General features: G+C 35.3%; 1 protein-coding gene across 37 annotated transcripts in view; it reads left to right on the plus strand.

The window, feature by feature from the left end:
• The window catches only part of LOC127866529 (protocadherin Fat 4-like), a 69,651-nt gene that overhangs the window by 47,246 nt on the left and 8,050 nt on the right, over positions 1-14,355 (plus strand). For 4 of the 37 annotated variants that reach the window (XM_052407096.1, XM_052407130.1, XM_052407132.1 and 1 more), the window contains 8 exons: positions 292-394; positions 2,075-2,332; positions 3,492-3,634; positions 3,823-3,991; positions 4,196-4,339; positions 4,445-4,578; positions 4,745-4,948; positions 10,267-10,355. In XM_052407096.1, coding sequence (XP_052263056.1) covers positions 292-394; positions 2,075-2,332; positions 3,492-3,634; positions 3,823-3,991; positions 4,196-4,339; positions 4,445-4,578; positions 4,745-4,948; positions 10,267-10,355 — 1,244 coding nt within the window. Of the gene's footprint in view, positions 1-291; positions 395-2,074; positions 2,333-3,491; positions 3,635-3,822; positions 3,992-4,195; positions 4,340-4,444; positions 4,579-4,744; positions 4,949-5,632; positions 5,722-5,948; positions 6,057-6,306; positions 6,376-6,695; positions 6,864-7,268; positions 7,434-7,594; positions 8,758-8,829; positions 8,974-9,078; positions 9,213-9,378; positions 9,583-10,266; positions 10,356-10,582; positions 10,691-10,940; positions 11,010-11,329; positions 11,498-11,902; positions 12,068-12,228; positions 13,427-14,355 lie in introns of those variants that run through there. The other 33 variants (XM_052407110.1, XM_052407133.1, XR_008043028.1 and 30 more) reach the window with 32 other exon arrangements.

A 14,355-nucleotide genomic window follows, 5' to 3' on the forward strand; every position in this document is an offset into this window, starting at 1 on the left:
CATAAATGGGCCGTGCTATGTGAAAAGGGGGTTTAATGGATGTGCGTAAAGTGTCGTCCCAAATTAGCCTGTGCAGTCCGCACATGCTTATCAGGGACGACACTTTCCGCTTTTATGATATTTTTAGTTTAAAGGAAGTCTCTTCTCAGCAAAAATCAAGTTAAGGCGGAAAGTGTCGTCCCTGTGCGGACTGCACAGGTTAATCTAGGACAACACTTTACGCACATGCATTCAACCACCTTTTCACAGAGCACGGCCCAAATCATGTATTCAGTGATTAATTCATTTCAGGTCATATCCGTGAACGCAAATGATTCTGATTCTGGATGGAACGGACAGGTCGTCTACCGAATAATTGATGACAATAATTGTCCTTTTTCAATCAATTTCTTGAGTAAGTTATACAAGAAATAGTTTTTATTGCTACTGTTATTATATGTTGACAGTCTATATTGCCCGCAAACCAATCCGTGTTTTATCTCAGAAATGTGTGGTTCAAGATCATAACTCGTCTTCGCGCTTTAGTACTCTTTTTGCAGCGTTGAAAATACAATGTTTCCATCTGGAATTACTAATTAATTGCGCGAGAAATAATGCAAAATATATGTATCTAAACGAAAATTATGGTTACAATAAATATAGCAATATATAATAATATTTGTTTAGGCATGCGTGTGTCAATATACAAAATAATACAGCCCGTTACATATAATTCCCAAAAGACTAATCAACCATGAAATACGACCCCAAAATTAGTTTCAGACTGTAACAGATACATGTTTTGAATTGTTAATTTATGCTGTAACATATATTTAGGGTCGATTAAAAGCCTGGTTCATAAAAATGTCAACCATGTGTTATATTAAAAAATACATGTTATATACTTTGTATAAAAATCGACATGAAAAACGGCACCAATTATAGTTTTTGACTGTAAGAGATGAAGGTTGTGAAATGTTAATTTGTCCCGAGTTTAATTTTTTTTAAAGATGCATGAGTACCCACATATTACAACACAATAAATTCACAGATTGTCAATGACGTTAAGAATTGTCAACACAACCAAAATCAAAATCTGTTCACTATGTTGTAATAATATAACACATTTCTACACACTTACCGGTAATCGTTTTGTATATGTTTAGAAAAAAAATTGTATGGATAAATAAATGAAAGTACATGGAGAGAAATTATTGATAACTTACGTCAGCTCTCAATTTAAAAACAAAAATGGATAGATTTCTTAAGTCTGTAGCAGGCCCATTCACTTGATCTCGTGTGTTGTCTTCCAATAATATTTTTGTATACAGTGCCTTATATACACATGTATTTAAAGTGATATTATGGGCATCTAACAGTTTATAGGTGTCTATCGCAACCGTTGTTTATTTTTGGTCTTTTCACTTCATATACACTTATATTTGTTAATGCAGCATCAACATACTAAAACAATATCCCAAAAAGAGAAAATTAGTGCATTTGAATATCAACCGTACTTTCTTTTGACAACTGATCACGCATGTACAATGTGAACCTAAATTTAGTTTTAGTGCAGATTCGTTTATACGACACAAAGACACCATTTTGTTTTACGGATCATTTCGGCTTACAGGACTGGGTGGGTCACGTAAAATACATAATATAAAATATATTTTTATAAACAACTGGTAGCAAGATGAGTTGCAGATAATTGGTCAGTAACCACATTTTAACTTACTCTTTTGACCTGTTATTTCTTTTTAGCTCAATTCAACACTGAAAAATGTCCATAATATCACTTTAAGTGTCAATGAAAGACGTACCGGTAGTTCGTATAAAAATGTAAACATGTATTATTTGTAAAAAACACTGTTTTATATACTTTCTATGAAATAGATATATAATGATTCACTATAGTAGTGTTACGTAAATAACCATCTCTCAGACAAATCTTGAATACTTTTCTGCATGTTTATAAATATTTGTACATACCATGCATATGCATATGTATTGTTCTGAAAATACACATATTGTGTATACAGTCCTTTACTTTTTCTGTTGTGAGCTAACCGTACTTTGTTTCTTTTTTAATTAGCGGGTGAGATCCAAACCGATGGTCCGCTTGATTATGAGAGACAAAATATCTGCACCCTAATAATAATGGCCAGTGACCTTGGGACCCCACCTTTGACCGCAAACATGACCTCGACCGTCAATATTCTGGACATATACGATGTCATCCCTCGGTTTGAACGCCCCTTCTACCAGGTGACACTAAACTCAAGCAACACCAATGGAACACACTTGGTAACAGTGAACTCAACAGGCTCGGGATTACACTATTCACTTAAAGGTACGAATTTCTTGAAAAACTGTGTTTGATATGTTGTAATTTATTGGTGTTATATAAAAACATTATCGTTTTCTAGTTTGGTGACAGCAGTTTTATGTACAATCTAGTTCGGTATATTTATGAATGTTTAAGTGAATGTGCACATTTTGGAATTTTAAAACTCAATTGGACAGGCTCAAAGGTTGGTTAATATTGAAGTATGTGAAATTCATTGTCATAACTTTAAATATGTATGTTGATTCAAATGTTCATGTATTGAATTTTGCAAATAAATTGTGGGCCATTCCAACATATGCTTATATGGCTGATATGGTTACTTCACTTTTTTCAAATATTATATTAATATTATATATATATTAATATATACAATAATATTATATGTATATTATAACGAAAACAATAGAACAGTTAATACTATATTATCGTTTCGTGTTATAAACGACAGTTTATAATATAGCTTCAACGAATAGTTATTAATTAACAAAACGGCATTTTAAGTTAAGTTCAATGTCCGTTACCATTTTGTCTGTTTATCTATGTCCGACATTTTGAAAATGCCAAGAAATGTCAAGAGTTTCTTCTTCATAAATATTGTGAAACACTGCACTTTATATTCTCTTAAAGTGAACAATAAATGAAGCAAAGTCCAACCAAGATAAATTGACAGGCCTTAAATTAGTAAAAATATCGGACTACGAGGTTTGTAACGAAAAAAAAAATGTTTCATATGTCGCAACTTCGATTTCAGCCACCGTATATTAATTTATTATTATTTACAAATTTGACATTTTTTTATGGTGACTCTAAATGCCTATAATAACCTAAGTAAACTAATTCAGCCGAGGCAACAGACGACGACGACAAGGCTAAGTATGCTAATGCCAATAATAGGCATGTTAGGCGTTGGGGCGAATCAGCGAACAAAAATCAATTACGGATTCGAACTCGCGCCTAATGAACAAAATAAGTATATAATCATACCGGCATCCATATTACTAACTGAACTACCCACTACGGCATTTCGGTCATAAATGGCCATAATTTATGTCCTTGACCCTAACTGCACTTATTGTTGTTGATGCGTTCAATTCTATGTTAGGCCGGCCAAATTATCTCGAACTTATTTGAACTGTATTACAAAGCATTATTCTCATTTAAGATGACTTCGATAGACTGTATCAAATCGCTGACGATGGCATGTTGTCTCTGGCTAAGGACATTTCAGAGGCCTCCGTGTATCGGTCGCCTTTTGTTGTGGCTGTCTCAGTAACCGACCAACTGAATACGTCAGCATCTTGCTTGGTATGCGTCTATCAAGAGGCCCGAACCTATGAAATAATTATGAAGGAATTGCTCATAAAATGTTCAATGTAGTTAAGGAATTTGAATTGTATGGTGACGATGAGGTTGTCGAAACATAAAACACTAACATACTCGGTAAAGTTTATCTATTGTACACTGTATTTGTGTTTGTATTCGTTTTCCTCTAGGTAATTGTTCGCATTGTAAAAGAACAGCTGGCTGTGGTTGCTGGTTCAGTCATCACTAGCGATGTCTCGGAGGCCACTGCTATCGGTGGACTCATCACAGACATCGATACTACCGCGGAGATCGCTGGAGAAAATGTGCAATACTCAATCATAAACGTGGAACCAAAAGGTACATATTCTCTTATCTATTTTAATTTCAATTACATAAGCGTAATGACAAGTTTTTATACATTTTGTTTGCACTTTCTTCCACGATGTTTGTTTGGTTATATGAATGCGCAAATATCCAATATTGTAGTGACAAAATGGGCGTCAAAGGAGTTTTTTAACATGCCCGTTACAATTGTTCGTAATATGTCATTTCTATCTAAAGATGCGACCGGTATGTTCAACATAACACGCAGCGATGGGAAGGTCTATTTCTATCGTGGGTTGGACCGAGAAACACATGACCAGTATATCCTCAAAATATCAGTTCAACATGGAGACCAGACACGCACGCGCCGATCAATTCTAGGTAGGGAAAATTCTCTGTGCAAGCATTTTATCTTAAAACACGGGTATATGGATATGTTTTGAAAATGTCGAGATGAATAATTATTCCATTTTGCATTTCGATCAGATTCAGGGTCAATATTAAAACTGGTTATCAACATTCTCGATGAAAAAGACAACACACCCGAGTTCGTGGACGTACCGCAATCAATTGAGATACCATTAGACATGGGTGCAAACCAGGCTGTTACAACAGTAAAGGTATGAATCTTCGTCATGGCAATATTAAAATCCCTCTTAGTTGAAAGAAAATAGCATAAGGTTTATTTTAATTAGTTTAAAGTTTTATTCTGAACCTTTATCAAAATCCGTTAAGTAGCTTCTATGTACGGTGTATTCGTATTGATTCTCTTATTTGTATCTGCAGGCAATCGATCGAGACATAAAGGCTGACACAGAAATTACTTACTCCATAAGCGGGGGTGATAATGACACGTTTAGCATTAATAACGTGTCTGGTGTCATAGAGACACGCGTCCCAATTGCCATGCGCAACAGTAATACTTTCCGTCTCACAGTATTGGCTAGAAATGGGCCATACGAAAATGACTCTGCACAAGTAAACGTCAGCGTAAGTTTCAGGTTGACACCGTAAATATTATGCTTTACAGTTTGACATTGTTAACAAATATATGGTCTGCATTGAGAAAGTCATAACAATATCCTTCGTGACCTTTTCGTTTTGAGCTTGTGCTAAGTAACACTATTCAAACGATGACTATTATTGTATATGCAACTTTAGTGAAATGACCATTATAGAAATGGCGTGATGAATTTGTCTTAAGAATAATAATTTTACATAATTATTTAAAATTGTCTTATATCACCAAACCTCTTCTTTCCGGTATAAACTCATAACAGTTCTCACTTGCTCATATGTTTATCTGTTGTACGTAGGGAATTTCTATATTACTGGTATATGGGTAGAAATTCTGTACATGAATTATATAATCTGATGAGCACAACAGATAATAATACGCTATTTAAATTCTGTATGCATGTGTATACGTACATCTTATGAATAACATTTTACACGTATTTATATTTAAGATGTAAGATCATGTGTTCGAAACTATAAATATGTGTTAAGTTTTGTGCAACATACTGCGTTTGTTTGGCCTAAGGCCTTTATTTACTGAATAAATTGAGTTGGGTTAGGTTGAGTTAGTCATCATGTAAGCAATACATCTTTTCAAATATTTGTGTTTCCGTATGCATACCGACATGGTCTCCATCCGTTTTAGTTTCTTTTCAGATTCAAGTAAAACCAACCGATCAAGTCGTGGTGTTAACTGTTCAGCAGAACGTCAGTAGCGTTGCAAAAAACGTAGAATCTATTCTTTGGTACGTTTCATGCGATACAAATGTTATTATGGTAGAAACATACTGTTACAATTACGTTGTTTTAAGGGCCTATTTAGTTGATACATCATTGGTACATTACTTAAAAACGTTAATGATTCATCTGTCATGTTCCACTTCCTGAATACAGCAAAGACTATTTACTTTTGTAAATATTAAAAAACCAAATTTAAGGTAAATTAATTGTTGCGGTTTTTCCACAATTGCAGGAATATGTCCAGTGTTTTGCCTGATATTGAAGTGAAACTTCAAAGACTCCAGCAGCACATAGAGACATTAGAACCGCCGCTGAACTCAAATAAAACTGAAGCAGCACGGTAATGTTCAAGTGTCTAACCACAGTTACCTCCTCTCAAGTATATGAATCTACGATAGTGTATTTAAATAACTGGAATCACGTAATGTAATGTAACAAAGCTATCATCTTAAAACATTAATTCTAACACTGAAATTAAAATTCAATACATATTCAACAAAAGCCGTTCCCCACTTTTCAGTAATGCTTTGTGGTCTTCATATATTTACTTAATAATGCCATATTATCACACTAGTTTTTATGTTAAACAGGTCTGATCTGTTTATTTACGGTGTGAACAAAACTAGCCGGGAAATAGTGTCCAGAGAACAAATGGTTTCGTAAGTTACATCTTATTTAAAATAGCATGTGCTTTAAAAGGCGCTGAGAAAAAAAGTATTTAAAATATTATATTTAATATCGTTAATATTATTTAAGTAAGCCAACAGATATATAATTTACTTGCTGATGACAAAAAAGAATGCATTATTTTTAAATAATAGCTGTTAACATCTGAACATCACTATCATTCAACGAAATGACCTTGCCGGTACAACACCAAATGTTGTTTTATCAAATGTGACATAAATTATTCAACTACTTTTTGTCTTTGCTGTGTATAAATTAAAATATACCAGTGATGTATGACATTTTATTTCAGGATCATTCAAAGCCACATTAAAGAACTTACAGAACAAAAACCGGTGTCCCTTAAGCGATACGATCCATCAGCCATCAACAATTCTCAGTTAGTCATCATCGCCTTCGCCATTGCGATATTCTTTGGAGCACTTATTGCGATCGTGTTCGCTCTCTTTGGTTGGTCAAGGTACTACGAGAATTTTGTGTCGATGAGCATTTTAATTTCTTTAAATTGTTGTGAAAGGAATATCTCTGTCAATATATTTGTGTTAGTTGATTGTTACTTTGAACGGATATTCGTGATTGACTTTTGTTCACGTGGTCTCGATTTATTGAAGCATTGTTGTTTTGTGTGTGGTATTGCTTGTTTTGTCAATGCTCGTTATGCCTTTCCGAGTTAAGTTTGTTGTATGTGGTAAATAATGCACACCAATGTAAATAATGCGCGCGCACCTTAACACGCCTAATAGTACATGTACCATACACAAACGAATTAAATGGATAAAATTTGTCGATTTACATTAAACGCCAGAAATATTATGATCCAAAAATATATAATCTTACTAGCGTAAATTGTAATAATTGTCAACAGATACGAGGAAGAAGTCCTTAAGCTCGAGCAATTCCGCGAGCACCATGATCACGAGGATTATGAGTTGAGCACTCTTGGCAGCCGACAGGCCAGCCAGCTGTCGTCTGCACTCGCGGCGGCATCGGCAGTTAACACTGCGTACGCAGAAACAATGCTGTCGGACAGGTAGTTTGTTCATGTTACCCTTTGCTTTTCGCTTCTATTAGTACATGCTAATAGATTGCATTCAGTAAGATTAAATAAAAGTATTCAGTGAAAGACAGAGTAATGTTCGTACCTATTAGTTACTATAAATGGTCTTAAAACTTATTTGAACAGATATTCAGTTTCAGCCAGGTGTCTCCTAAGAAGAAAAAAGAAACAGTTTATGAAACACAAGAGGTCACGATGGAATTCCGCGATGAGCATCTTGATAGTCCGCCTTCTCTTCTCGGAGATTCCGCGCGAAGCATAGTGGACAGCGGCGTGGGAACCACGTCTGTAGAATTGGACGCCATCCCTGCACAGTCTGCGGTAATCGATCGTGAAACACCTGGGGCATTGGATGGTACGGTCACGGGTATGGATGAAACAGATGACGGCATAACCGGCACCTTTCTTACACAGGAAGATGTGAGCCATACAGTAGCTGACGTTAAGAAGAATGGCCCTGTAATGACGTCAAGTCCAAGAGCAAGTAGACCGCTAGAGTTTAAAGATACAGGCTTTGCGTTCCGGAACGGGCAAGATTTGGAAAACAGTCGGGATGAAAAAGCAGAGTCAAAAGATGATTCAATAATGGAAAAAAAAACGGTCAGGATCGCTGAAGACAAGGCGAAGTACGAAAGAAGGCGGCAAGTTTGTATCTTTTGCAGATATCGGCGAAACTGCAACAGATGACGAATTCGATAACGATGAAGAAACCGTTGGAGAACCTGTGAGCGAGAAAGAAACTGAAAAGTCGCTTCGAGCAGATAATACCAATAATGCCCGAGAAGAAGATAACGAGCAACCGAAGGAAGATTCTGCGGCTCAATCTTCCAATATAAATCAAAGTTCCCACTTTTTACAAGGGAATGCAGAAGCTCTGGCTCCGACCACAGGAGTCGACGTTGAACAAAATAGCGAACGTCGACAACATGAAAATGCCACTGGGATTCATGCAAGGTTCAATAATATTCAATCGACGTCAGAAGATATCGTTGACGATGATGACGACGCTGATTATAAAATGACTTCTTTGTAAGTTGCTCTCGTCGGATTCTTCCAGAACTTCTAGATACTCAGAAAATTGACTTTATTCTAAATATTTTCATAAAACGAATATTAATTCCTGAATTACAGTACTATATTTAATTCGAAAATGATTCAATGCCTTGTCATGTGAATGTGATTGTTTTGGTTTCCTGATTCGCGTAAGGAGTAAAATCATTATAAATGAGGTTCTTATTTCATGAATAAGCTTCACATATTTAGCCTAATTGAATGATTGTTCATTATCATTTTAAATTAAAATGGGCGTATAAGGAATATTTTTAACATGCCCGTTACAATTGTTCGTTTATGTCATTTCTATCTAAAGATGCGACCGGTATGTTCAACATAACACGCAGCGATGGGAAGGTCTATTTCTATCGTGGGTTGGACCGAGAAACACATGACCAGTATATCCTCAAAATATCAGTTCAACATGGAGACCAGACACGCACGCGCCGATCAATTCTAGGTAGGGAAAATTCTCTGTGCAAGCATTTATCTTATGAACACGGGTATATGGATACGTTTTGAAAATGTCGAGATGAATAATTATTCCATTTTGCATTTCGATCAGATTCAGGGTCAATATTAAAACTGGTTATCAACATTCTCGATGAAAAAGACAACACACCCGAGTTCGTGGACGTACCGCAATCAATTGAGATACCATTAGACATGGGTGCAAACCAGGCTGTTACAACAGTAAAGGTATGAATCTTCGTCATGGCAATATTAAAATCCCTCTTAGTTGAAAGAAAATAGCATAAGGTTTATTTTAATTAGTTTAAAGTTTTATTCTGAACCTTTATCAAAATCCGTTAAGTAGCTTCTATGTACGGTGTATTCGTATTGATTCTCTTATTTGTATCTGCAGGCAATCGATCGAGACATAAAGGCTGACACAGAAATTACTTACTCCATAAGCGGGGGTGATAATGACACGTTTAGCATTAATAACGTGTCTGGTGTCATAGAGACACGCGTCCCAATTGCCATGCGCAACAGTAATACTTTCCGTCTCACAGTATTGGCTAGAAATGGGCCATACGAAAATGACTCTGCACAAGTAAACGTCAGCGTAAGTTTCAGGTTGACACCGTAAATATTATGCTTTACAGTTTGACATTGTTAACAAATATATGGTCTGCATTGAGAAAGTCATAACAATATCCTTCGTGACCTTTTCGTTTTGAGCTTGTGCTAAGTAACACTATTCAAACGATGACTATTATTGTATATGCAACTTTAGTGAAATGACCATTATAGAAATGGCGTGATGAATTTGTCTTAAGAATAATAATTTTACATAATTATTTAAAATTGTCTTATATCACCAAACCTCTTCTTTCCGGTATAAACTCATAACAGTTCTCACTTGCTCATATGTTTATCTGTTGTACGTAGGGAATTTCTATATTACTGGTATATGGGTAGAAATTCTGTACATGAATTATATAATCTGATGAGCACAACAGATAATAATACGCTATTTAAATTCTGTATGCATGTGTATACGTACATCTTATGAATAACATTTTACACGTATTTATATTTAAGATGTAAGATCATGTGTTCGAAACTATAAATATGTGTTAAGTTTTGTGCAACATACTGCGTTTGTTTGGCCTAAGGCCTTTATTTACTGAATAAATTGAGTTGGGTTAGGTTGAGTTAGTCATCATGTAAGCAATACATCTTTTCAAATATTTGTGTTTCCGTATGCATACCGACATGGTCTCCATCCGTTTTAGTTTCTTTTCAGATTCAAGTAAAACCAACCGATCAAGTCGTGGTGTTAACTGTTCAGCAGAACGTCAGTAGCGTTACAAAAAACGTAGAATCTATTCTTTGGTACGTTTCATGCGATACAAATGTTATTATGGTAGAAACATACTGTTACAATTACGTTGTTTTAAGGGCCTATTTAGTTGATACATCATTGGTACATTACTTAAAAACGTTAATGATTCATCTGTCATGTTCCACTTCCTGAATACAGCAAAGACTATTTACTTTTGTAAATATTAAAAAACCAAATTTAAGGTAAATTAATTGTTGCGGTTTTTCCACAATTGCAGGAATATGTCCAGTGTTTTGCCTGATATTGAAGTGAAACTTCAAAGACTCCAGCAGCACATAGAGACATTAGAACCGCCGCTGAACTCAAATAAAACTGAAGCAGCACGGTAATGTTCAAGTGTCTAACCACAGTTACCTCCTCTCAAGTATATGAATCTACGATAGTGTATTTAAATAACTGGAATCACGTAATGTAATGTAACAAAGCTATCATCTTAAAACATTAATTCTAACACTGAAATTAAAATTCAATACATATTCAACAAAAGCCGTTCCCCACTTTTCAGTAATGCTTTGTGGTCTTCATATATTTACTTAATAATGCCATATTATCACACTAGTTTTTATGTTAAACAGGTCTGATCTGTTTATTTACGGTGTGAACAAAACTAGCCGGGAAATAGTGTCCAGAGAACAAATGGTTTCGTAAGTTACATCTTATTTAAAATAGCATGTGCTTTAAAAGGCGCTGAGAAAAAAATTATTTAAAATATTATATTTAATATCGTTAATATTATTTAAGTAAGCCAACAGATATATAATTTACTTGCTGATGACAAAAAAGAATGCATTATTTTTAAATAATAGCTGTTAACATCTGAACATCACTATCATTCAACGAAATGACCTTGCCGGTACAACACCAAATGTTGTTTTATCAAATGTGACATAAATTATTCAACTACTTTTTGTCTTTGCTGTGTATAAATTAAAATATACCAGTGATGTATGACATTTTATTTCAGGATCATTCAAAGCCACATTAAAGAACTTACAGAACAAAAACCGGTGTCCCTTAAGCGATACGATCCATCAGCCATCAACAATTCTCAGTTAGTCATCATCGCCTTCGCCATTGCGATATTCTTTGGAGCACTTATTGCGATCGTGTTCGCTCTCTTTGGTTGGTCAAGGTACTACGAGAATTTTGTGTCGATGAGCATTTTAATTTCTTTAAATTGTTGTGAAAGGAATATCTCTGTCAATATATTTGTGTTAGTTGATTGTTACTTTGAACGGATATTCGTGATTGACTTTTGTTCACGTGGTCTCGATTTATTGAAGCATTGTTGTTTTGTGTGTGGTATTGCTTGTTTTGTCAATGCTCGTTATGCCTTTCCGAGTTAAGTTTGTTGTATGTGGTAAATAATGCACACCAATGTAAATAATGCGCGCGCACCTTAACACGCCTAATAGTACATGTACCATACACAAACGAATTAAATGGATAAAATTTGTCGATTTACATTAAACGCCAGAAATATTATGATCCAAAAATATATAATCTTACTAGCGTAAATTGTAATAATTGTCAACAGATACGAGGAAGAAGTCCTTAAGCTCGAGCAATTCCGCGAGCACCATGATCACGAGGATTATGAGTTGAGCACTCTTGGCAGCCGACAGGCCAGCCAGCTGTCGTCTGCACTCGCGGCGGCATCGGCAGTTAACACTGCGTACGCAGAAACAATGCTGTCGGACAGGTAGTTTGTTCATGTTACCCTTTGCTTTTCGCTTCTATTAGTACATGCTAATAGATTGCATTCAGTAAGATTAAATAAAAGTATTCAGTGAAAGACAGAGTAATGTTCGTACCTATTAGTTACTATAAATGGTCTTAAAACTTATTTGAACAGATATTCAGTTTCAGCCAGGTGTCTCCTAAGAAGAAAAAAGAAACAGTTTATGAAACACAAGAGGTCACGATGGAATTCCGCGATGAGCATCTTGATAGTCCGCCTTCTCTTCTCGGAGATTCCGCGCGAAGCATAGTGGACAGCGGCGTGGGAACCACGTCTGTAGAATTGGACGCCATCCCTGCACAGTCTGCGGTAATCGATCGTGAAACACCTGGGGCATTGGATGGTACGGTCACGGGTATGGATGAAACAGATGACGGCATAACCGGCACCTTTCTTACACAGGAAGATGTGAGCCATACAGTAGCTGACGTTAAGAAGAATGGCCCTGTAATGACGTCAAGTCCAAGAGCAAGTAGACCGCTAGAGTTTAAAGATACAGGCTTTGCGTTCCGGAACGGGCAAGATTTGGAAAACAGTCGGGATGAAAAAGCAGAGTCAAAAGATGATTCAATAATGGAAAAAAAACGGTCAGGATCGCTGAAGACAAGGCGAAGTACGAAAGAAGGCGGCAAGTTTGTATCTTTTGCAGATATCGGCGAAACTGCAACAGATGACGAATTCGATAACGATGAAGAAAACGTTGGAGAACCTGTGAGCGAGAAAGAAACTGAAAAGTCGCTTCGAGCAGATAATACCAATAATGCCCGAGAAGAAGATAACGAGCAACCGAAGGAAGATTCTGCGGCTCAATCTTCCAATATAAATCAAAGTTCCCACTTTTTACAAGGGAATGCAGAAGCTCTGGCTCCGACCACAGGAGTCGACGTTGAACAAAATAGCGAACGTCGACAACATGAAAATGCCACTGGGATTCATGCAAGGTTCAATAATATTCAATCGACGTCAGAAGATATCGTTGACGATGATGACGACGCTGATTATAAAATGACTTCTTTGTAAGTTGCTCTCGTCGGATTCTTCCAGAACTTCTAGATACTCAGAAAATTGACTTCATTCTAAATATTTTCATAAAACGAATATTAATTCCTGAATTACAGTACTATATTTAATTCGAAAATGATTCAATGCCTTGTCATGTGAATGTGATTGTTTTGGTTTCCTGAATCGCGTAAGGAGTAAAATCATTATAAATGAGGTTCTTATTTCATGAATAAGCTTCACATATTTAGCCTAATTGAATGATTGTTCATTATCATTTTAAATTAAAATGACGTATACACGAATATATATATAACAATGTGTTGTTGTTTATTGTTCTTTTTAGTCACAATGTTAGACGTGAACTTAGCCCACGCATACAATCTCAATAGTGTGTATGAAGCAGACCACGTGGGCGATACATTTGAACAAAAGTACGGTGACACAGTATGACTGAACACAAAATATACAATTGTAATTAATAAATAGAGGATATTTGTTCATGTCAATGTAAGATCGTTTGTTATTTCACGAGTGATCATAGAAAATATTATTTTCCTATGATCACGAGTGAAATAACAAACGATCTTACATTGACATGAACACATTTTCTGTTTTTTTATGCCCCTTTTTCAAGAAAATAATTAACAGCTGTTTCCTTTTCGCTGAAAATTTACCCTTATTACCGTGGCTTGCCTCAATATATTTCAATACACAAAATGACATCATTATACCAGCGAAATTCTCCGGTTAAACTCTTACAATGTAAATAAACGGTGAAAAAAAGTATAAAATAAAAAGAAAATTTGTTGAATTCGATGGAATATCGTTTTTTATTCACTCGTGATCATAAAAAATATATATCAATCTTGAAGTAAATCTTAATATGATAATCTAAAAATAGAAAAGTAGTTCTAAAAATTTGTTATTTTCACCGGTGAAAATAACAATTTGTATATTTTCACTGCTGTTATTTCACTGCAGAAATGTCATATTTTATCATTAGGTATAAAATTAACAGGCTTATTCGATTTATATGATTAATGAATCGTTGAATGAATGTCAGATAATTATACTGACACAAGTTTAACTAAAAAGTACAGCATAACACAAACACTGGTATTTACAATTTTAGTTGAAGCGTTAACAGACAAATACACAAGAGTACCTTAGTGTGACATAGTGTCAAAATAAAGGAAAGTAAAGCTGCAATAAAGTCATTGGTAATTTAGATAATTTGATGTTTAAGA

Source organism: Dreissena polymorpha, chromosome 2, assembly GCF_020536995.1.
Source record: "Dreissena polymorpha isolate Duluth1 chromosome 2, UMN_Dpol_1.0, whole genome shotgun sequence".
Lineage (NCBI taxonomy): Eukaryota > Metazoa > Mollusca > Bivalvia > Myida > Dreissenidae > Dreissena > Dreissena polymorpha.